The sequence below is a fragment of the Eurosta solidaginis genome, chromosome 4 (genome assembly GCF_040869045.1).
Source record: "Eurosta solidaginis isolate ZX-2024a chromosome 4, ASM4086904v1, whole genome shotgun sequence".
In the NCBI taxonomy this organism is placed as follows: domain Eukaryota; kingdom Metazoa; phylum Arthropoda; class Insecta; order Diptera; family Tephritidae; genus Eurosta; species Eurosta solidaginis.
In genome coordinates this window covers 113,063,655-113,089,701 of record NC_090322.1, presented here as the reverse complement: position 1 = coordinate 113,089,701, position 26,047 = coordinate 113,063,655, and the positions used below count along the sequence as shown (strand labels likewise).

The window sequence follows — 26,047 nt, the reverse complement described above, 5'->3', positions numbered from 1 at the left end:
GCTTTGACAACGCCATACGAAAAACAATGAAACGCCATGTGTTATCTATGCTTTGAAGAGACCAAGTCGTTTATATAATTTTTCCCTTATGCATTTGTATCAGCCATAGAAGTTAAATTTTTTTTTTTTTTTTTTTTTTAATAAAATATAAAGCGCCACACAACATATCGCTTTATATTTTATTAAGTTTCTCTAGACTTTTTTGACTCTAATTTAAATAAATTTTGCTTTCCGTATGTTTCCACATTGTTGTAGGCTACAAATCTTATAATATTTATATTTCCGCGGAAATATATGCAACTATTTCATTGGTAAATACTACAAAATTTTATTAAACTATCAAATGCAACTCAGCTTAAAGTAGTATTACTACCAAAAATGCAACTCTAGACCTAAGATTTGCATCAGGTTAGCCATGGTTCAAACCGGAGTCATTGGTGCCGTATGTCGTATCGCTGTATCCGTATCCCTAACGTAATCAGCTGTTTATCGTTACGTTACGACGGTAAACCAAAACCCAATTGGTTGGCTACGATACGGTTACGACCTTAGCGGCACCAATAATCGATTGCATTGATTCTCATAAGGTTGGTCGAATCAGCTGTTAAAAGGTTACCGATACGGTTACCGATAAAGCACCAATGTCTCCAGCTTCAACTACCCTACAAGAGTACTGACTATCATCTGATTGTCAGCAATGTCAACCTAACGATCAGCGCCTCATACAAACTTTCTATCACAAACTTAAGGGGACTTGCGCAAATGTGATGTAAACAACTGTGTACGTGTGAGTTTTTGTCTCCTTCTTATACACCAACATCGCCTACTGATTAAGTATATAGCCGTACTGCTCACTCTCATTCCTTTTCCTGGATCAGTGCTGACACTCTAACTATCAAAAAGTGTCATAAATGATAGTTTACTGTAGATATCAGGTTTGATTGTTATACTATCATAAATGACAATTGTTATATTCCGCCAAAAATGAAACAATGCTTTTTGCTTTTTATTTACTTTATTTCATTACGTTTTTAATTTTGTACGTGATAAAAGCATACGCGTTTCTTATTTGTTTAAAATAAATAGTTTTATAAGAATTCGACTTCAGAATGTTCAATTTAAGTTCAGAAAATAACAAAACAACAGAAGAGCGCTTTCCTCATGCGGAAACACATTTAAAAATGAATCACCACTAACTACTATTACTTTTCGCGTATCAATTTTTTGAGTGCGCCCCATACATTCCGACAGCTTTTGGTATTTTTTAATATTATTTTCGATGGAGCTTTGAAATGCTCTCTTTTTCATTTTTTAAGGTTATTTTTTATATGGTTTTCGTCGGTTGAAAATGGCGAAATTTAAAAAATAACAAAACAACCATGATAATCATTTGATTGTCATATGACAGTCAGTATTGACAACATGATTAAATCGGATAAACTGTTCTCGCATACATAAAATTCCTTTGAGAATTTTGTATCTGTCTCACATGCATAATGGTATCTGCTGTATGTTCTTTTGTTCTGTACCAGGTGTCCGAAGCTTTCCCAGTTTGAGTCCTTTTTCACGATTATAAGCTGTCGTTGGGAACATGCGGACATGCGCGAGCAAAAATTGTTGGATTATACCCTGCAAAAATTGTTGGATTACGTGTTCCATTTTCTTCATGTTGGAGTACTCTAACAATACTCCTTTGCAATGCGTTTGCGGACCACCATCAGCCGATCATTGCTCGTTTTTTAACGACCGTGATCACGACACGATGACGATCGAACAGAGTTGCCAAAAGTAAAATATTGCATACAAATAACTGATAAAAAAATTTTACTATGGCAACTCTGATAAAATGCAACAGCGCACTGGTTTTATGTATACATACTATAGTAAAGAGAAATATTGGTTTATTTATTCACGCAAATGCTAAATAACATAAGAATATTCGTAGTAAAAAATATAAAAGTTGTATTGCCCCTCTTCATTTACCTTCATTTTAAATTAAATTCACTCTGATAATTCTTTCCGACACAATTCCTCTTCAGTACTTTGGCATATGATCCTCTGTGGGTGCTCCATGGAGTACTACAGTGAAAGTACTCTCACGTATGTACTCTATGGAATACTCACAAACAAAGCGAGAGTGGGATCACCTACTCCTCTCCTAGGACATTGCAATGTTAACTGGAGCACATTTTTTGTATGAATACAGATTAGATTTGGAGCAGTCCTATACTCCCAAAGGAGTATTCCTTACATTATTTATGGAGTACTCGCGTTTTTTGAAGGGTACGTGTTCCATTTTCTTCATGTTGGAGTACTCTAACGATACTCCTTTGCAATGCGTTTGCGGACCACCATCAGCCGATCATTGCTCGTTTTTTAACGACAGTGATCACGACACGATGACGATCGAACAGAGTTGCCAAAAGTAAAATATTGCATGTAAATAACTAATAATAAAAATTTACTTTGGCAACTCTGATAAAATGCAACAGCGCACTGGTTTTATGTATACATACTATAGTATGTATAGAGAAATATTAGTTTCTTTATTCATGCAAATGCTAAATAACATAAGAATATTCGTAGTATAAAATATAAAAGTTGTATAGCCCCTCTTCATTTACTTTCATTTTAAATTAAATTCACTTCGATAATTCTTTCCGACACAATTCCTCTTTAGTACTTTGGCATATGATCATCTGTGGGTGCTCCATGGAGTACTACAGTGAAAGTACTTTGGAAAGTACTCTCACGTATGTACTCTATGGAATACTCACAAACAAAGCGAGAGTGGGATCACCTACTCCTCTCCTAGGACATCGCAATGTTAATTGGAGCACATTTTTTGTATGAATACAGATTAGATTTGGAGCAGTCCTATCTCCCAAAGGAGTATTCCTTACATTATTTATAGAGTACTCGCGTTTTTTGAAGGGTAGCCAAACAAGCCGCATAGGGAAGTGTCGCGCAGGGCTGCTGCCGCTAGGTGTGAATTGGCTGCATTACCCTGCGCTGTAAAATGTATCTGAGCATGATAAAATGAGAAAAAATAATATTTGGGAAATACCCTAAGAAATTGGAACAGAATTTGTTGCAACAGGTGTTTGATTATAATCAATTGGGCAAGGAGCTAATGAAGAAACCAAAGGCTCAATCGTAGACTTTTCGATATTATTGTTATGATGTTATTATATATTGAAATACTTCTAATTTAAAGTGATATACGTATACAGAATGTACATACATATATTAAAGTAAAGCAATATACAATGGATATACTTATGTACATATATAAACATAAAAAAAAAATTTAATATCCCATTTTACTAACTACATACAAATGTAGTAAATTAAGTTGGGTTGAGTTTTCTGGCGCCAATTGAGAGAACCAAAGGACTTGTCGCTCACCGCCTACTTCCAATTCAATGGGGGTCCCTTTACTTCCCTGATGCTAAATGTGGTTGTCGATAGGGATAAGTAGCCTCTTCGCATAAAAATGAAACTCTTACAGCTTCAAACTCTATGTCGTCCATTTTGCAAATAAAAGTAAAAACAAACTTTGGTAATTCTAATGGTAGCTCACAACTGCTAAAATTCGACCAAAAATATCGGGAGATATGTCAAAAGACGCGCTTTGGACCCAGAATCACGAATCCGAAAGCGAAATTAAAAATTTTATTTCGTTTCGGAGATATTTGCAAACAAAATTGAAAATTTTCACGTGGTTGTTGTAATTTTGATGATTTTGTTTACCCACAAGAAAAACTGTGGGTAAAAGTATTTTGTGCTGATTTAGTTTTGGTCTCCAAACCGGTGTTGGACCCACACAGGGTAATTTTTATAAGCGCGGCCGAAGGCCGCCAATGCAGAAAGCTCCCGGGCCATTTTTCGGTTTTTTGGAAATATCTTTTGACAGAAATAAAATTTATTATTATTAATTTCAAATCTTGGCCCAACTTTAGGGTGGGTACCGTAAACTGCACTACTACCCAAATCGCGTCTTTTGACACCTCTCCCGATATTTTTGGACGAGTTTTAGCTGTTGTGAGCTAAAGTAAAGAATTACCCAAACTTTTGCCGCAATGTGACCCTCGATTGCCGCTTAGTGTACTTTACCAAAATATGTCGTACTGTGAAGCGCCGCTGCCGCTACATGTCGCACAGCGTAATATGCGCGTACCTTTATTATTACATGGTAAATTTATGAGTCAGTTATTTTCCATACATTTTCTGAAGCAGCTGGCAACCTTATCATCATTGTGAATTTCAATTCACAGTGGTTATTTTACGCACAGTTAATTGTGAATTCGATTTCATTCTTTATTTTGTTCAGTTATATTTATCTGAATTATCACAATTCAAAGTGTGTCCTGCACATGTCCCACGAACAGTTCGTTGTGCCGTTTTTGAATCCGTTTGTTTACTGATAGGTGATGTGTGCGTTTAGTTGGTCGAATTAAAAGCTGCAGTAAAGTTTTAGTTTCACAATACGAGGTTGATTATCACTAATTATAAATCGTTTAGCGACCGGAAAACTATTATAAAGGCAATGTCATCTTCGGTTATATGTGTTTCATTTGGCTATCATACTGCATCCGGAAGGTTTGCTATATGCTCCTATCCACCATTACCTTTATATGTAGTTGATTTAGGTGAATTTAAATTCAAATGTGAGTGAACTGCATTATAATTATAATATATTGTATTTTTTCTTGCGTGCTGCTGTTATTAAAACATCATGACAGCCAAGAATTTTTGTTTTGATTGCATTCGTCTGTGGTGGAATTAAAAACGTTCGTACAAATGTCAAAAACCTTTTGAAATAGTTGGATGTCGGCTCAACTTATTTGATAAGTAATTGGGTAATAGTCTAGAACAGAGGTCGACTGCTAATAAACGTCCAAAGTACAACAGCATGACTTAAAAATAAGCAAAATTTTTTACTTTTTCGAATTAGTGATACAGGAATCAAAACGGGTCTTTTGAAACCCCTCTCGATATTTTTGGAAACGTATTACGATTGTCATGCTTTCGTATGGAATTACCATTTGGAAACATTCCATTCGATTACCATTTTATATGAGACATATGTATAATTTCATGAATTCCCTGTCCTCGAAAAATTCCACATTATTTTGGTCGCTTTCTAGCCATCTGGCAATCTTCTTGTTCTAAACAATATCTATACTATACAGTTATGTGGCAACAATAGCCCATTGTCTAGACAAGGAAACAGTTATTTAAAATTCCAGTCGGCTTCTTTTTGCGCAGTTAATCGGAAAATTTTATAAAACAAAAGTGTATTGTAAAATTATTCACTTAAGGCCGTTATACAAAAGAGAAGGTCGTTTAAAAGTCACTAAATTAATGTTGCTTTATGAAAGCTGTGAATAACAGAAAATGTGTTTCTTCCGTTAATTCTTAGAATTTGGTGTAAAGATTTGTGATTTGCTTCAGCCTAATTTGTACAGTTAACAATACACAGCTCTGAACATAGTTGAAATAGTGGTAATAGTGCGGTTTACGTTACCCACCGAAATTTGTGCCAAAATTTTCGAATGAGGTATCAAAAGACGCGTATTCACGTCTAGATCAAGAATCCGAAAGCGGAAGTTAACTTTTTTTTACCCGTTCAAAAGATATTAACGAAAACCCGAAAAAAGTCCCGAGGGTCCCTCCGAAACCGGGGGTGTGGTATAACCGTGGCTACCGCAACGGTGATGCACAATTTTTTTTGTGGGTAAACACAACAACAACCACATGATAAACGCCAACTTCAACTGCAAATATATCCGGACAGAGATACCATTTTTCTTTTCCGCCTTCGGATTATTGTTCTCGAGATTAATACGCGTCTTTTGATACCTCACTCGAAAATCTTGGCCCAACTTTAGGGTGGGTACCATAAACTGCACTAGGTAATAGTCTAGTTGAGGGGTCGACTGCTAATACACTACCAAAAATATCGAGAGAGGTGTCAAAAGACGCGTCTTGACATCAGTATTAATAATCCGAAGGCGGAAAATAAAAATATTAACGCATTCAAAAGATATTAACGAAAAACCGAAAAAAGACCCGCGGGTACCTCCGAAACCGGGGGTCGGATCGATAGTATTTTTGCGCAGAACACCTTTCGGCGTTGGCGGCCTTCGGCCGCGCTTATAAAAAATAACCCTGGGCTACGCCATGCCACGTCCGGGTGTGTGGTTTAACCGTGGCTACCGCCACGGTGATGCACAATTTTTTTGGTGGGTACAACACAACAACAACCACATGGAAATCGCCAACTTCAACTGCAAATATCTCCGGACAGAGATAAAATTTTTCTTTTCCGCCTTCAGATTATTGTTCTCGAGGTTAATACGCGTCTTTTGACACCTCTCTCGATATTTTTGGTAGCATATTAGCAGTCGACCCCTCAACTAGACTATTACCCTGCACTACTACCGAAATAGTTTATATTTAGCCAAGGTCAGTGGATTGGAAAATTATTAATATTTAGCATTGTTTTTTTCAGTTGGCGACCCTGCGATTACACAAAAGGATCGTATAACATCTATTGCCACAACTTCAACAGCAAAGGCGTCAAGACCAGATACTACTTCATTAACACTACTGCTTACATCACCTGCACATCCCCAACTATATTCAACTCATCTCAAAATACCCTCGCCGTGCTGTGCACATATTCAAGAGAGTATTGTTGAAGAACGAAAAGACTGCAACGAGGAATCGCAGGCCGATTCCTTAACCCAACTACCTAAAGAACAAACAGCAAAATGCCCAGAAACTAGGAAAGAGTCGATAGCGCAAAGTACCGAAACAGTTCATTCCGACAAACCTCGTTTCTACTCGTCCATTTTGGGTGGTAATAAACCTTACAACGGTGGTGTTGTGTTGACACAAGCTCAACGTAAAGAATATCCAGTTGAAGTAGTAAGTCGGCGTTTCACAGTCACACCTAGTGAGGAAAGTTCTAGTGATTCCGATTCGGATTCGGACGGCTCTAAACTAATTGTTGATGAGAAACCCTTGGTACCCGAAGATAAACCCCTTTCTCTACGATTACGAAGTACACCACCACCTTTGGAAAAGCGTCCAACACCACCTCCGCCTCCAGGGCCAGCAGTACGCTGCAGCGTTATACAACGAACGCCAAAATTAGCACCAAGTCATCCAGTTCGTAAAGGTCAACACGAAGTTTTATTGCCACCAGGTTCATTCGATCACCTCGGACCAGAGCAGCAAGAACCCATTGATTACCACGTACCAAAACGTCGTCCGTCTTCATATGACAGCGACGACGAACAAACTGATGCTCTAAATAATAAGCGCTTGGAACGCGAAAGGAAATTGCGCGAAGCTCGCCGAAGAAGTGCAATATTGGCAGCCCGAGCTGTGCTGGCTCAAGCGCGTCTTAATCCACGTCTAGTTCGCAATCTGCCAGGTATTTTGGCTGCAGCGGCAGGACACGGCCGCACATCGTCTACAGGTACAGGTCAAGGTTTCCAAACCTCTAGTGGATTTGGTGGTACCAATTCGGGTAGTGGCAGTAATCAGAATCCTAGTGGAGGTGCCGGGTCACCTACAGGCTTCGGTGGCACGCTTGGAACCGGTGGAGGTGCCGGCGGTGGTATGGGCGGCGGACGCGACGGTCGCAGCAATTACGGTCCAAATTCACCACCTTCGGGAACTCTACCTCCTTTTTACGAAAGCCTAAAAAGTGGTAACACAATGAATTCGTCATCATCATCGCCATCAACAAATTTTAACGGAAATTCTAATTTCCTTCATAATGCGGCAGCAGCATATTTAATGTCAGCAGCGGGTGGTAATAATGGAAGTCAACAGTCAAATAATTATATAGATTGTGTTGGATCAATAAATGGGAATGATGTAAGCGGTGTAGGTACTGGTGTTAATGATAGTGGTAGCGGTGGACTGGAAATTACCACTTTCGCAAATGGCCATGGTAACACAAATTATTCTGCGCATGCGCACAATAACAAATATAATAACTCTTCTCCCTCTTCTCAACATCATCATCATCGCCATTATGGGCACTCACAATATGGCAACAACCCATCAGCATATGGTATCATATTGAAAGATGAACCTGATATTGAGTATGACGATACGAAGATTGACATAGGAGCTTTTGCTCAAAACATAATTCAAGCAACAATGGGGAATTCCGGAAGTTTTAATGCATCCGCGTATGAGGATGCCATCATGTCAGACTTAGCCAATTCTCAATGTCCCAATGGCTCTGTAGACCCATTGCAGTTTACAGCCACTTTGATGCTTAGCTCGCAAACAGATCATTTGTTGGAACAACTTTCTGATGCTGTCGACCTTAGCTCCTTTTTACAACGAGAATGTGACAATGACGATAATTCGACTAGTCCTCGCCAAGATTTTGATCTAGGGTCAACACCATCGCTCACACCAGATTCTGTCTCCATAACACCTGGAGACAATGCAAATCACCTTGATACGTTCCACGAAAGCCTTATTCAACAAATAACGAACAATATTTCACGCAATCATATTGGCAGCAACCAAAATAATATCATGCAAGCATATCCTTTTGAACGCGAACAAAATCTTAATGTCAGCCAGCAGCATATGGATAATGAACAACACAATGATCAGCAACAGCCCCCACCTTCGTATCAAAATGCTACACGAGATTTAATGCAATTGCAGCAGCAACAACACAATGCCTATCAGCAACATTCTTCAAACTATATGATGCAACACGGTGGTCCAATGTTGTTGGGTCAACAACCCCAGCAGCATGCATACCAGCAGCTTAACCATTCATTTGGCCCTGTCCAACATCATCTTCAGCAACATCACGTTGCACAATCTCAACATATGCAGAACCACCATCATTACAACAGCGACAACAGTAATCTCTCGCTACCCTCTCCGAACGCAATTCATCTTTCAGGTCATCATGGCATGTCGTCAGCTGCAAGTAACTCATCAGGGGCTTCAACTTCCGGTTTATTAGATGTCAATAGTGCTATGCTCGATACCAAGCCACTTATACAAAGCGTAAGTCCCATTCACTCGACTGGCAGTTCCAATGCAAGTTCTAGCGGTACGGGTATTAGAAATTTTAGTACAAGTTCCTCATGTGGGTCTTCGTCGATGGTGGCAGCTGCATCTCTGCGTAGTGTTGCTGCAGCTACAGCAGCTGACATTCTGCCACCTTCCCCCACGGTTGCAATGGTACACGATAGCAAAGTGCTACAGCAGAGGGTAAGCATCAAAATGAAGGCAAAAGCAAAATCAACATAACACTTAATTGATTGTTTTCGTTTTGTTTGAATGCGCAGTTGTTGGATTATGTTTGGAATTATTGATGTAGCGTAGTTACTATAAAAAATGGGAAAGATAAACTTCAGAATTTGAGACAAGTAGTTAAATGCCCGCAATAGACCTCGAGGATGCGTCTAAAGATAAAAAAATGGCCCACTCTCTAGGTCACTTATCACAATGTAGGCGTTAAAAATTTTACAGTTCTTAAGTATTTTATTAAGCAGCCACTAAGTAAGATCGTGAACTGTCTACCGAATTTAAAACTCAAATTTAATGATAAAGAAAGAAAATTGTATGTCGGTGTCATAATCTAATCTCTAACGTAAGACTCACAAATTGAGTGTCGTAGCGCTTTTTTATATGATACTAGAATACTTTGTTCTACCCGAAAATTGGTTTTCCTACACTTAAAAATTGAGCCTCCCTTCCCATCTTAACTATCTATCACATTCTCTTCTACTCTATCTTCCGTTTTCTTATAATTCTTGGTCATCCCTTATTCCATTTGTCTGCCTCCCACTCTCATTCCCACCTTTACTCCCAATCCCTCTTCCACTCCCATTCCCACCTCTACTACCAATCCTAATCCCATTAAACTTCACATTCCCTCTTCCAGTCCTATTCTCACTCCCATTACTACTCCATTCCCTCCCTCACCACAATTTCCTCATATATGAAATCTGTACAGGCTCATTCCATTTCAAGACACCCGGTCCGCGCAGGACATCATTTTTGATTTCGATGATATTTTAATATGTTGTTCTTTGGTCAAAATAATGAAACACGTGTAAATGCAATCGGTATTTTATTCACCTATTTTTTCAACTGTCAATATGTCAAAAATTAACCGATTCTCATGATTTTTTCTTTGAAATGTTCGTTATTATATTTACTTTTATATATCTTTATAAACAATAGCATATAGTTTAAAAAAATTTTGTTTAGTATTTAGTAAACATTTATTACTTTTTTCAAAAATTAATTTCTCAAAAAAGATTATTTTTTTTTGTTTAAACTTTTTCTATATTGAGTGAACAGTTAATATTTCAACTTGGCCTAATAGCCAAAACTTGTTGTTTTCGAGATATGAATTTTTGAATATTAAATATTTTTTCTCCCTTTTATTGATGAATGCATTACAGCATATAATAACTTTGTCAAAAATTAACCGATTCTCATGATTGTTTCTTTGAAATGTTCGTTATTACTTTTAATTTTATATAAATTTATAAACAATTGCATATAGTTAAAAAAAAATTATTTTTTTTAGTATTTAGTAAACATTTATGACTGTTTTTTAAATTAATATTTCAAAAAACGGTTATTGTTTTTTTGTTTAAACTTTTTCTGTATCGAGTGAGGAGTTTATATTTCAACTTGGGTAAATATCCATTAGCCAAACCTCGGTGTTTTCGAAATATGAATTTTTGAATAATCAACTTTTTTTCGCCATATATTGATGCAATACATATCAACATACAAGGCGATCAATGCCAAATCCTTAAAATTAATTAAAATATCACATTTATTATTGAAAACATTAATTTTTTATAATTTTTCAGAATATGGCAAAAATATTTCACGAAACCTCCAATACCGTCACAAGAGCCTTTGCCATGTCCTGTTACAAAATCACTGTAATTCTTAAAAATAATAAATGAATGTTTTCAATAATAAATGTGATATTTATTTTAATTAATTTTGAGCATTTGGCATTGATCGCCTTGTATGCTGATATGTATTGCATCATTATATGGCGAAAAAAAGTTGATTATTCAAAAATTCATATTTCGAAAACAACGAGTTTTGGCTAATGGATATTTACCCAAGTTGAAATATAAACTCCTCACTCGATATAGAAAAAGTTTAAACAAAAACAATAACCGTTTTTTTTTTCAAATATTAATTTTTGAAAAAAAGTCATAATTTTTACTAAATACTAAAAAAAAATAATTTTTTTTTAACTATATGCAATTGTTTATAAATTTATATAAAACTAAAAGTAATAACGAACATTTCAAAGTAAAAATCATTGGAATCGGTTATTTTTGACAAAGTTATTGACTAAAATACCGTTGCATTTTATGGAATTCAATTGCCGATAAATCCGAAAAAACATTTTTTTAAGGCAAAAAAAACACGTGTTTCATTATTTTGACCAAAGAACAACATATTAAAATTTCATCGAAATCAAAAATGATGTCCTGCGCGGACCGGGTGTCGTGAAGTGGAATGAGCCTACACAAAATATCGAATACCTGCTTCACCTGGCCGACCGATTTCAATATCTTTGTATGTATAAACCTTTACGAAGCTATGTGAAACTAACGCAAATTTATAATGGCTTTCATCAACACATGTTAACTTTCTTGTATGTATACTTGTTTGTGACTCTGTAGATTAGGCACGCAAAGGAGACCCAACTAGCGGCAATTATTGAAGATGCGGCAAGGGTTAAATAACTCGCTACAAAACGAGCTGTGCTTAATAGCGGAGATACGAACCTCTGTGCTACGTGTTCTTATCTCTCCTAACTGGCGCCAATTGGTCACACCAAAGGAGTTTAAATCGTTTTCCACCTGGTCCTTCCAGCGGAGTGGGGAAGGCTCTCCACCTCTGCTCCCATAGGCGGGTTCCGATAGAAACACTCTTGGCCGGAGCGTCATCTTTCATTCGCATAACATGACCTAGCCAGCGCAGCCGCTGCGTTTTAATTCGCACGACTATGTTGATGTCTGCGTAAAGCTCGTACAGCTCATCGTTAAATCTTCTTGGGTACTCGCGATCGCCAACGCGTAGATGTCCATAAATCTTTCGAAGAACTTTTTTCTCGCACACTGCCAGAGCCGCTTCATCTGATGTCGTGGTCCATGCTTCGGCACCATATAGCACGACGCGTATGATCTCTCCAGTTTTTTCGCCTCGCGAAACCTGGCATTATCACCGACTAAATCTTCCGCGACCTTATTTACAACATGGACGTCCCAAATGTCGACCATTTTGAACATCCACGTCGATGGCACTACGCTACCGACTGTCCTACACCCCATAATCTTGTGTGTGACGTTTGATCAGGATCTACATTTTGGTGAGCACGCAGCCGCAATTGTTCCAAGAATTCAGAGCCGTAACAAAATCCTCATGTCCCTCGCTGGCAGTACCAGGGGAAAAGATAAAGAAACGCTCATGACTACATACAAAGCAATCAGCCAGCCGATTACGTGCTACGCGTCACCCATATGGTCGCCAAGCCTAAAAATTACCCACTGGAAGAAGCTACAGGCCTGCCAAAATACTGCTCTCAAAATTGCCACGGGCTGTCTTCTTATGTCCCTAGAACACCATCTACATAATGAGGCGAGAATACTCCCCATCAGGGATAGAAATGAGATGCTGACCAAACAGTTCCTGTTGAATACCCAGAAACCTGAGCATCCCAACAAACATGTGATTGATGAATCAGCACCGCCTAGGGGTTTAATGAGTCATCTCCGTAAGCATTTTGAGGAAATACGGCACCTGAGAACCCAGCCGTATGAAGCGAAAAAACACAAGCAGATCCTTGGTGAACTCCACAAACAGGCGTCGAACCTTTATGTCAGGAATTGCCAGGTGAATCCAGTACTCAAAGAAAAGTACCCAAAACTTGTGGAAGAGGAACGCATACTCCCCAGGGAAACGCGTGTCACTCTTTCTCAACTTCGTTATGGATACTGTAACAGGTTAAACTCTTACCTATCCAGAATCAACCCCGACATACAAAATGTATGCCCCGCTTGCAATGTGTCCCCACATGACACCATTCATCTCTTTAATTGTAATGTGGAACCAACGCCCCTAACACCCCTTTCCTTATGGTCCACCCCTGTTGAAACAGCAAGTTTCCTTGAACTCCCGTTAGAGGATATTGATGACAATTTGTGATCGGTCGTGCTACAACAACAACAACGCGTACGATAGTGACTTGTAGAGCATGATTTTTATTTCCCGAGAGAGGACTTTACTTTTCAAAGTAGCATTTATTGGCTGATTTTTCGCCGGATTTCAGAGCTCATGTTGTTAGTGTTAATGCTAATTCCCAAATAAACGAAGTCTTTCTATTTCGAAATTATGGCTGCCAACAATAGCGTGGTGGCCGAGGCGCATATGCGCTGACTCTTTACTCGATGACAGCAGGTACTTCGCTTTATCCTCATTCACCATCAAACCCATCTTACCCCTTCTTTCTCCAGTTTGGAGTTGGCAGAACTCAAGGGGTGGGTGATTAGACTGATGATATCAATGCCATCAGCATATGCCAGTAATGGCACGCTTTTATAGAATATTATTCCAGAGCGGTTAAGTTCTGAAGCTAGTATAATTTTCTCCAGCATCAAATTAAAGAAATCGCACGATAAGGGGTCACCCTGTCTGAAACCTCGTTTAGTTTCGAACGACTCGGAGAGGTCCTTTCCAATTCTGATTGAGCTGATGGTGTTGCTCAACGTCATTTTGCACAGCCGTATAAGTTTTGCGGGGAAATCAAATTCAGACATAGCGGCATATAGGCAGCACTTAGGACTTAGTTTCGAATGCAGTCAAAGAGATGGTTGGTGTCATGTGGTAACACGTTCCAAGCAGGACAAAACATATTGTGTGTCGGGTTGATTCTGGATAGGTAAGAGTTTAACCTGTTACAGTATCGAGATCGAAGTTGAGCTAGAGTGACTCGCGTTTCCCTAGGGAGTGTGCGTTCCTCTTCTGCAAGTTTAGGATATTGTTCTTTGAGTACAGGATTCACCGGGAAATTCCTAGCATAGAGGTCCAACGCCTGTTTGTGGAGTTCACTGAGGACCTGCCTGTGTTTTTTGGCTTCATACGGCGGTGTTCTCAGGTGCCGTATGTCCTCATAATGCTTACGGAGGTGACTCCTTAAGCCCCTGGGCGGTCTTGGCTCATCAATCAGATGTCTGTTCGGATGCCCAGGTTTCTGGAGATGGAAATTTTGTAATTGTGCTGAGACGGATTCGATAGGGACTTTACGATAGACCAAAGCTTACCCACACTGGCAGAGAGGTGATAATTCTTTAAATGCTCCTCCCATTTCGCCCGCTTGGGTTCATCCACAACCAATTTGATGCGTTGGTTTTTATCCCTTACTTGGGGATCGCCGGGGTCGTGCTGTCTTATAACGTCACGTTCTCTCGCTAAATTTGCGACCTCCACTGGAAAATATGGCCGGATTTCCGGAGTTTTTGCGGCGGGATGACCTTGCGGAAAGCACGTTCCCATTGGCGGGCATCAGTCCGGATATGAAGGGCAGCGAAGCGATTGTCAGTATAAGATTTGAAATCATCCCACTTTCCTTTCTTAAAGGAGTATGGGAAGGTGGTCAGATGCCAATGGTACCATCGCCTGCCAGTTGACGCAGTTTACTAGTCCTGCGCTCACGATGGATAAATCTGGCGAACTGTGACAGCTTCCTACCATACGAGTGGGGGCGTTGTTGTTGTTGTAGGAGTGCTTCGCCCCACCTAACAGCCGCGACCGATCACAAATTGTCATCAATATCCTCTAACGGGAGTCCAAGGAAACTTGCTGTTTCAACAGGGGTGGACCATAATGAAAGGGGTGTTAGAGGCGTTGGTTCCACATTACAATTAAAGAGATGGTTGGTGTCATGTGGGGACACATTGAAAGCGGGGAATACATTTTGTATGTCGGGGTTGATTCTGGATAGGTAAGAGGGTAACCTGTTACAGTATCCAGAACGAAGTTGAGCAAGAGTGACACGCGTTTCCCTGGGGAGTATGCGTTCCTCTTCCACAAGTTTTGGGTACTTTTCTTTGAGTACTGGATTCACCGGGCAATTCCTGACAAAGGTCCGACGCCTTTTTGTGGAGTTCACCAAGAACCTGCTTGTGTTTTTTTGCTTCATACGGCTGGGTTCTCAGGGGCCGCATTTCCTCAAAATGCTTACGGAGATGACTCCTTAAGTGGCGGCGTCTCGGTTTATTGGGCAGAACGTCGTTTCCTCTATTTGGGCCGCCAACATCTCACCCCTGCTGGCCGCCTGTAGGTTAGAATGTCATAATGCCAGGGGGGGGGGAATTGAAATCGCCATAGTTAATGCGATTATTGCTGATGTCAGGGCGGTATCCACTGGGGCAACATGTGACAGGAGGGATGTATATGTTGGTGATTTCTAAGTTTACACCGCCTGACCGGACGGATAAGCCTTAACGTTCCAGGATACTGTCCCTGCGGCCGATGTCGGAATCGAATAGATTATATTGCACTGAGTGGTGGGTGATAAACGCGAGACCACCTCCATTTCCGCTCTCGCAATCGTTTCCGTGGACACTGTAAACTTCTCTAAAGAAAGTGTTTAAATGGTCCTAAAAACTTTATTGATAGAATGTTGCTTTATACTTAAGCTGATAACGTGATGTAATAGTGCAGTGAATTTTTTAATATTGCGTTTGATTTGCTAGTAATGAGCTGTATACAGTGACGGGCAAAAGTGAACCCCAGCGGGTTAGGGGGTCAGAATATTCCCGCGGTAGGTATGCCTGTCGTAAGAGGCGACTAAAATACCAGATTGAAGGGGCTGTGTAGCGCAACCTTCAGGTTGCCAGCGCAATATATAGCTTCTCCAAACCCAATTGTCAACCTCACCTATCCGCGGCGAATCCTGTTTGACTAACAGACGAGGCTCTGACGACCCCAAGCTCCTCATGGAACTTGTGGGTGGGGAGGGAGGGGATGGCCTGAAGGTTTAATGTGGCCACATAAATCGTTCCCGAGATGGTCGGGCTAGCGCCTAATGGTGCTGTGGTACCGGAGCGTACCGGATCTGTATCCGGCAAAGGACCATTACATCGATAGCACTCCCCAAAGCCTTCGGGGATCAACCTTATCGCTACAACAACAACAACAACAACGGGCAAAAGTGTTCATACCCCCCCCCCCCTTTTTTCGCTGGATTGAAAGACAATATAGTTTTATTTTAAAACTTTTTTTGATCGTATGAAATTAAAAAAAAACCTTACATTAACATAAAAGCAACTCTATAGGGAAAAAAGTAAAAACAACGTTGACGAAGCCTACATACATCACACAAATAACCAGTTCTAGTATGAACAACTTCACGTAACCCTGAAATTATATTAGCTGAGTTCTTTTTTTACATCTATATACGTATACTCTTAAACCTTATATGAACTTCTAGGCGTTAAACTTTATCTACTCTTCTGAAATTGCTGCGCAGAAAATTATTACTCCTAAATTTCAATACGCATTATACTCAGATGCAACTGAAAATGTCGTATGTTTCACTATTCACCGCAACCGATTCAGCTACAGCTTATACACTATGGCCATCAGAGGTTTGTGTCTCTGCTTTTCGGTGCATTTTCTGTAGCTAGTTGCCGCTAGGTGGGGGATGTGAGGATAAGCGTTTTTTACGCGCAAACGTAGACGTATATTTGTCAAAAAACAACACGACATTTCTTTCTTAGTATTTAGTCGGCCCACTGTTAGCATGAAGGTATCGTGGCTACTAAATTCGTTAACTCTGCATATTTTATATTGTTCCAAGCTTCTATAATGCGTTCTTTGAGGTCAGCAGTGTCAGAAACCTGGGCCCGAATTACATTCCGTGAACTGAACACTCGTCTCTTAAAAGTGCCCTTTTGGTATTACATGATAAGTGAACGCATATCTGCTATCGTAATTTGGTTTTATGAGTTCTATTCGATCGCAAAAAGACGTTCAAATGCCCTTGAAGTATGCTCCTTTTTTAAATTAAACGCGGTTTTAAAGATAATTTTAAATATTTTAAGCTTTTATTAGCTCAATTTAAATTAAAAAGGTGAAAATTGGCAAAAAAGGCCTTACTGACTCGCACTTAACTCAATGGTCAAAATAAACTTCTTATTGCCGTTTTTCGAAATTGCCACAAGTTAAATTATTCTTGCCACACAATTCTTTTTATTTTATATGTGTGCTTTTTTCTTAAAACAAATGGGTTTTTGTTATTGATATTAGAGAAAAATTGTAAGTTTACAAACGGCGATGGTTACTAGGACATTGAACTCGAATCTCCAACATTCATATCAGTGCAAAGGCAGATGCCTTTAGCTGCTGAGCCATATGAATGTCCCGTTGTTCGCTGTACAATTGGTCTCTAATAGTTGCCTTTTTTATTTCTATTCTTTTTAATCACATGTAGGCACATACACTCTGTATGTTGTTTATTCCTAATAGTGTGGACATGATTTTTAGGCGCGCTTTTGAAAGCTTAGTAACATTTGTTCGGATTTTTACAGTATTTGTTTTTTTAATACTTCCGCTGTTACTATTAGAGAACAAACAAACAAAACAAATTGTTTTTGTCTGAAGGTAGAGGCCCCTATTATGAGACAAATTCGATCTTCGACCGTGGTCGAAAGAGCTAATCGAACGAATTTTCATTCGGTATTACGACGCGCGTTCGATGAAGGCAAGCATTATTGTGAATTTCGATAAATTCAAAAGTTCACAATAGCACATTTCCAATACTCTGTCAAATAAAATAGAATAAATAAACAAAAGCAGAACTAGTTATTAAATGCAAATATTAAAAATAAAAGTATGACTACAACGGAATTGTGGTTTGATGATTCGTCAGATGAAGAGGAAAGCTTACTGGAGCTAGCCAGAAGTAGGAGACGGGTAAGATGCTTCAAATCCTTTGGAAGTGAATTCCACCACGTAAGTGTGGCTTTCTAAATAAGTTGTTAAATTGTTGAAATTATAAGTTTTGTTTATAGATTTATTCAAAATTTCAGACTGTCCAAAGAAGCGTTCATAGACTTGTTGTCCAGTACAGATGAACTGCTGCAGGAATGCACAAGAGCCGAGTCTATTCCTAATATTTTTTTAATTTTGGCAACAGTTCTCCGATTTTGCGCTCAGGGATCCTACCAACCGAGCGTTGGAAACGGCATTCACTTATTTGTGAAAGATGAATAAAATTGAATTACGAGGAGGCTGAGCTGCATCAAGCAAAGTTGCATTTCTATAATGTGCAAGTTCCTTTGCTATATGGGGATTTTGTTCCATAATTGAAACCAGTCTTTCAAGCTGTTGCTTTGTACTCACGACCTTGGACCTATATAAAATTAATTCTAATAGTTTAAAATTACTAGCAGGTAGTAAAAAAGTAGAACATAAATACAAAAAACTTACATTTTAAACAATTCTTTTTCTATTCGATACAGCATCGACTAAAAATTTCTATTCGCTTGAAAATTAGATAAAAATAAAATAAATGTAAGGCGCGATAACCTCCGAAGAGATCTAAGGCCGAGCTTCTCTTCCAATTTGCGTCGTGCTCCTCTTGATTTTCCCTACAAATTGGCCGGACGGGACCTACATGTTTTATGCCGACTCCGAACGGCATCTGCAAAGCAGATGAGTTTTCACTGAGAGCTTTTCATGGCAGAAATACACCCGGAGTGCTTGCCAAACACTGCCGAGGGGCGACCCCGCTTAGAAAAATTTTTTTCTAATTGAAAAATCTTATTTCTAAAATTTTGATGTTGCTTTGCCCGGGAGTTGAACCCAGGGCATACGGTGTGATAGGCGGAGCACGCTACCATCACACCACGGTGAAAATTAGATACACAACGAAAATTTCGACAGAGATAAGTTGTCATAATACGAATTTCAAATTCGATTTTCGATGTTCGATAGCCAGCGAAGATCGAAGATCGAATAATGCTCATAATAGGGGCCATAGTATTAGGCTTTTCCGGTCTAAGTTTTTTAAAGTGCGAAATAAAATTAGCTTGTTAGCATCATCAGGGGTCTTTGTTTATTGTATAATAAGAATATAATGTAATTTTATTTCACACTTTAAAGAACTAAGACCGGAAAAGCCAAATACTATACCTTCAGATTAAGCAAGAACTGGTGGGAATTACATAATACAAATGGTTTTTGTTTTACAAATATAGAAGCTGACATTTAATTGTCAAATTTTCTTTTACAATCCAGCATAAATTTCTTAGAATCTATCAGAAATTAAGATACGTACTGAACGTACACCATAATACCAATATTGACATGCGTACATGATTAGTCACGTAATTTTTTTTTCATATGATTGTTGTTTCAATCACGGAATACGTAATTCGAGCCCTGGTGTTTTGTAATTTTCCGTTCTAATATTTTCGACATGCTCAATAATAGCGGTGTTTTTTTTACACGTATAAACGTCTACGTTTACGGAGACCCATCTAGCGGCAGTGCTTAAATAACTAGCTACAGAATATGTTGTACCGAAAAGCGGAGACACACAGCTCTGTTGGCCTTAGTATAACCTATAACCTTATAGCTGATTCGGTTCTGGTGAATAGTGTACACACACCATTTGTAGAGGTTGTATAGAGGTGAAAAATAGACACATATTTCAGCTGCATCTGAGTATAATGCGTATTGAAATTTAGGTGTACTAATTTTCTGCGCGGCATTTTCAGAAGTGTAGATAAAGTTTAACGCTTAGCAGTCCATACAAAGTTTAAGCGTATACGTATATAGATGTAACAAAAAAAAACACATATTTAAATCTGGGCTTTGGGGTAGTGTATTTAATTGTCTTGGAGCATAGTAAATCTGCCAATCCTTAACAATCATCCTTATCGCGAGTTTTATTTTCACCCGAAAAATTCACAATTTGTGTTCGTCTTATCGCAATTACTGGTGAAACAATTTTTCGTGTTCGAGAAAAATTTCGCCTTATAGGCTGGCAACGCTTTGTTCAGGCGAAATGAAAAGCAGGTAAACCCAAATTTATCCACTAAAATTTTATAAGCGAACAATAAAAAAAATTAAATTTCAGTAATTTATTCGTTTTTGACTCTATTTTCACTTTATTTTAATAAAATGTATGCTTGTTTACGAAAATCATACAATTGTAATAAATTATTTGTTCACTATTCGCAATAGAGCATCAGCTGTTTCGTAGTCCACTTTCGATCGCCCGACACTGCCGATAGGCCAAAAAAGTTAACTCGAACAAAAAAAGGGAAGGGGAGCATACTCACATGCTTCGCGTTAAGGGTGAATATGTGCCGTGTGCTTTGGATCGTTATCCTGAAGTAAGATCAAACCAGCACCGAGCTCCAATTTATCCCCCGATGGTTTCAAATTATCTTCCCATAAAGACATATCTAAAACGATCCATATTATCCTCAATAAATGTAATTCTACCAACTCCAGAAGCCGCAACAGCTCCCCAAACCTTAACACTGCCGCTACCAGCAGATTGAGTGCAGTATTTTTCTTCCTCCACACTTTTTTTATTCTTTTGTTATCGAAAAAATTGAACTTTGACTCATCCGTAAACAAAACTTTCAAAAATCCGTCTCCTTTTTTCGCAAGCCGTTTTAATTCAGAGCTTATTGGACTGTTCTGGGATGAACACAATTGCCTGATGAGCTGGGACCATCTTGGGCTAATTTTGGGCCAGAAACTTTTTGATTTTTGTCCACTTTAAAAAAAAAGCTGTTGGTTGGTTTGGACGGCCAATGCGCTTCTTATTTTCGGTAGTTTTTTTTTTTTACAATGGTCTATACTGTTGCAGGACTCAAGTTTAAAATTTTTGCAATTTCACTATTGATTGTTTTCTGTGCTGTGTAACCAAATTTCTTACGTCAACCGATATTTTATTCTAGGAGGCATTGTATATGTTTACCCACAACTAAACTCAATCTTAGCAAAGCAGCAAACATACAAAAAAGGATTAAACTAGATAAACGCAGCATATTAGAATGTAAGCTAGGTACCTGGTGCTGTATGTACACTTTTGTCAACGCTTATATTGCGATTTTACGCCATAACTTATTTGTTTTTTGTTCAAGGACAGTTTTTTGGGTAAAATGATTTAAAAATAAGTAAGGAAGACTAAGTTCGGGTGTAACCGAACATGCGTACTCAGCTCCCAAATTACAACTTGCAAAACTTTTAAATTACCTTCTTTTAAAAGTGGGCGGTGTGGCGCCCATTGCCCAAAATTTTAGTAATATTCTAGTCTGCATCATAAGGTCAACCCACCTACCAAGTTTCATCGCTTTATCCGTATTTGGTTATGAATTATCGCACTTTTTCGGTTTTTCGAAATTTTCGATATCGAAAAAGTGGGCGTGTTTATAGTCCGATTTCGTTCATTTTAAATAGCAACCTGAGATGAGTGCCCAGGAACTTACACACCAAATTTCACTAAAATACCTCAAAATTTACTCAAGTTATCGTGTTCACGGACAGGCGGACGGACATGGCTAAACGAATTTCTTTTTTCGCCCAAATCATTTTGATATATAGAAGTCTATAGCTATCTCGATTAGTTTATGCCGTTCCGGGGTACCGTTATGCAAACAAAATTAATATACTCCGTGACCGCTGCTGAGCTGAGTACAAAAAGTTAAAACGAAATTGTATGTTCACATTTTACCACTTTTTTTTTTCTTTTCTAAACAACGAAAGTATGGGGTGTATGTAGACTTCTGCCCGTCACTGTATATATATATTGTAACGAATTTAGTGAAATTCCGCTTATTTGAAACCTTCTGCTAACGTTCGAATCGCTAAACTGTTGAATAAATGACTCCAATATGCTGTATTGCAAAATGGTCTTTATTAGACTGCTTTTTGGGAGTATTGCGATTATACTTCACAACTGATAGCGTGTTTAATTCAAACTGATTACTCAGCTTTTGCTGCTTTTATACTCTCTTTTGCCTCGTCCACCCATTTCTCCTAAGGTCTAGTAACTTCGCGAATTTCATGCTTGGTCACCAACCATATATGTACATGTATATTTGTAGTTTATAGTCTTTCGCATAGCCATATGCGTATATATGTGAGTTGTACTTCTGATGATGGTGAGTATTTCTCTGCTGCCTTGTATGTACATGTGTAAATGATGATTGATTTGTTTACGTACATACTGCTTAGTATCGGCTTAGAGATGGTTGTTGTTGTAGCGATAAGGTTGCTCCCCGGAGGGTTTTGGGAGTGTTATCGATGTGATGGTCCTTTGCCGGATACAGATCCGGTACCGCAGCACCATTAAGGTGCTAGCCCGACCATCTCGGGAACGATTTATGTGGCCAAATTAAACCTTCAGGCCATTCCCTCCCTCCCCACGCTTGGGGTCGCCAGAGCCTCGTCTGTTAGTGAAACAGGATTCGCCGCGGATAGGTGAAGTTGACAATTGGGTTTGGAGAAGCTATATATAGCGCTGGCAACCTGAAGGTCTGCGCTACACAGCCCCTTGAATCTGGTATTTTAGTCGCCTCTTACGACAGGCATACCTACCGCGGGTATATTCTGACCCCCTAACCCGCTGGGGGACTTATGCGGCAGTTACCCACCGACGTGTGCCGTACGTAAGGACGTTTGTCGTACGAAGCACGTTTGACCGAACTCTCAAGCCCGTAGGAATCAATGTGTGCGTCTGTGTACATGTACATAACATATTTGTGTGTGTATTGTTTACAGATAAGCACTGTTGCCATTGACCATTTTGCATGTATGCTTATGGAAAGATCAACTTTTTCCAATTTAATTTTTGATATTGTAAAATGCCGGAATACATATGAAATAAGTATGAATAGATTAAATATTTATAATCAGCACTTTTACATAATTATTTCGAATTATTTCCACAATTTTTCAAACTTTAATTAGGCGTTTTTGCATAAAATTGCAAACGATCAAAAATTAGCGCACAAAAGTTTACTAGGCAACTCTGTCTAGTGAGAAAGCGATCAGCTGACACGTTCTTACGGAAAAAATCAAAATTGTTTTGATTTCTACGTTCCGGGCTACGTACTTACGGGCGTTGCACGTCGGTGAGTTTTCGTTTACATTGCACACTCATAAGATAGGTCGTGTCAGCTGACACGTTTTTTCTACGTACGTTCGTGGGTAATGCGGCAGTTACTCACGAACGTACGTACCAAAAACGTGTCAGCTGACACGACCTATCTTATGAGTGTGCAATGTAAACGAAAACTCACCGACGTGCAACGCCCGTACGTACGTAGCCCGGAACGTAGAAATCAAAACAATTTTGATTTTTTCCGTAAGAACGTGTCAGCTGATCGCTCTCTCACTAGACAGAGTTGCCTAGTAAACTTTTGTGCGCTAATTTTTGACCGTTTGCACTTTTATGCAAAAACACCTAATTAAAGTTTGAAAAATTGTGAAAATAATTCGAAATAATTATGTAAAAGTGAAGATTATAAATATGTAATCTATTTATACTTATTTAATATTTATTCCGGCCTTTTACAATATCAAAAATTAAATTGGAAAAAGTTGATGTTTCCATAAGCATGCATGCAAACTGGCCAATGGCAACAGTGCTTTGTTGTAAACAATACACACACAAATATGTTATGTACACGTACACAGACGCACACATTGATTCCTACGGGCTTGAGAATTCGGTCAAACGTGCTTCGTACGACAAACGTCCGTACGTACGGCACACGTCGGTGGGTAACTGCCGCATTAGTGCCGCATGAGAGATGATAGTATCGCTTAGTGAAACTGATATTCGTCACACTGCCCTCCACCTAAGTCGGATCGTCCCGATCAGAAAAATTTCCTGATCTAAACGCTGCCAGCCTTTCCAAATGAACCACTTACATTTTTGTTTCGTGGTTTGCCAATGGTTTGTATGCGGTAAACTATGTCGCTGATTCGTTTTATAACTTATGGGCCTTCCCAATTACACTGCAATTTCGGTGACAAATCTTTTTTTCGTTGTGGGTTGTATAGCAGCACCAAATCTTCCCGAAAACCTTCCGAATTCATTGCTTTATTATATCTGGCTTTCATCTTGTCACTCATAATCTTTGTTCGTTGCCTTATAAGATCGTGTATTCCTCTCTTCATATCTTCTTCCAAGACACCAGTGGATTTCTTGGCATGTCTCTCCACATCGGCATCTACCCCAAACTTCAAATCAGCTGGCAGTCGAAGGTCATTGCCAAAAATTACCTTTGCGGGAGTTTAGCCCATTGTCTCATGCACTGCCGATCGGTAGGCCATCAAGAATAATGATATGTGTGTATCCCACTCTTTATGGTACTTGTCGACTACTTTCCTTAAGTGTTCCTCCAAGGTTCTATTGAAACGTTCCACCATACCATCGGACTGAGGGTGCAATGCAGTTGTCCGTGTTTTTCGAATGCCCAATTTCTTACACATTTCTTGAAACCCCGCTGATTCGAAATTCCTGCCTTGGTCAGAATGTAACTCCATTGGTACACCATACCTTGCAACCCAATCGTTTATAACCACTTCTGCTACTGTTTCCGCTTCTTGATTTGGGATTGGGTATACTTCTTACTATTACCATTTACTTACTATTACCACTCTTACCATTTACTGAAATAATCCATAACCACCAGTACGTATTTGTTTCCGCGGTTGCTAGTAGGAAATGGACCTGCGACATCCATGGCGATCCTTTCAAATGGTGTACCTGAAATATACTGCTTCATCTGGCCATAACTTCGGGTTTTGGGCCCTTTCGCTCTACTGCAAACCTCGCAGTTGGCAATCCACTCAGTGACCGACTGGCGGCAACCAACCCAATAGCATCTCTGCTTAATCTTCTCGAGCGTCTTCATAATTCCATGATGACCTCCACTTGGACCGTTATGTAGCTCACCGAGAACGTCGGGAATCCCTTTCCTTGGAACAACTATCAGTTTCCTCTTACTTTGACTATCCTCACTGTCCCCTACTCGATGAAGACAACCGGATATCAATTCTAAACTGTTTCACTGTGCCCAATATGTCTTCGCAATGGGACTCTCTGCTGACATCTCTCTATTTGGTCTTTCGTTTCGTTCGAGCCTTTGCATAACATGTGATAGATCTGTATCTTCTAGCTGACACTTCCTTAGTTGTTCTATGTCCCATTCATCCGAACACGTTATAGACATTTGCCGGACATCTATAATGTGTTCTTTAGCCTCGGCTTTTGAACAGTGTTTGCATTCCAAACTACATGGTCTTCGTGACACTGCATCAGCATTTCCATGGGTACTACCTTTTCGATGCTCAATGGAAAAGTCATAGCTTTGTAGTCGCTCGATCCACCATGCCAATTGTCCTTCTGGATTACGGAGCTGCAGAAGCCATTTCAACGCTGCGTGATCTGTCCCTGACGTTACCTCTCTGATTTTTCAATTGATCGGCTGTAATATGCAACTACCTTCTCCTGTCCATCGACCAGTTGTGATAAAGCGCCTCCTATAGCATATCCACTCGCATCTGTATCTAGACATTGTCGGATACGCCAACATTGGGGCAGTGCACAAACCCTCTTTCAATGTTTGGAAAGCCACTTCCTGCTCCTTCCATTAAAAAGCTTTATTTTTCTTGTAAGCTCGTGGAGGCTATGGGCTATGCTGGCAAAATTTGGTACAAATCGGAGGTAATATGCGCACAGCCCAAGGAAACTTCTTAACTCATGAAGATTCTATGGTCTTGACCAATCCTTTACTGCTTCTATCTTTTCATTCGCGGTGCAGATGCCCTCTGTCGTTACTTTATGACCCAGGTAACTAACTTGCTTCTTGAACAGAGAACACTTTTTGGGACTAAGTTTCAGACCAACACCATCTTCTCTGGAAAACTTCCTCTAAGTTCATAAGATGTTCTTCAAAGTTCT

General features: G+C 39.3%; 1 protein-coding gene across 3 annotated transcripts in view; it reads left to right on the top strand.

The window, feature by feature from the left end:
- The window catches only part of LOC137250157 (transcriptional regulator ovo-like), a 181,873-nt gene that overhangs the window by 130,058 nt on the left and 25,768 nt on the right, over positions 1–26,047 (top strand). Inside the window, exons 1-3 of one of the 3 annotated variants that reach the window (XM_067782529.1) lie at positions 4,332–4,670; positions 6,518–7,972; positions 8,090–9,270. In XM_067782529.1, coding sequence (XP_067638630.1) covers positions 4,550–4,670; positions 6,518–7,972; positions 8,090–9,270 — 2,757 coding nt within the window. In that variant the 5' untranslated portion in view covers positions 4,332–4,549. Of the gene's footprint in view, positions 1–4,331; positions 4,671–6,517; positions 7,973–8,089; positions 9,271–26,047 lie in introns of those variants that run through there. The other 2 variants (XM_067782527.1, XM_067782528.1) reach the window with 2 other exon arrangements.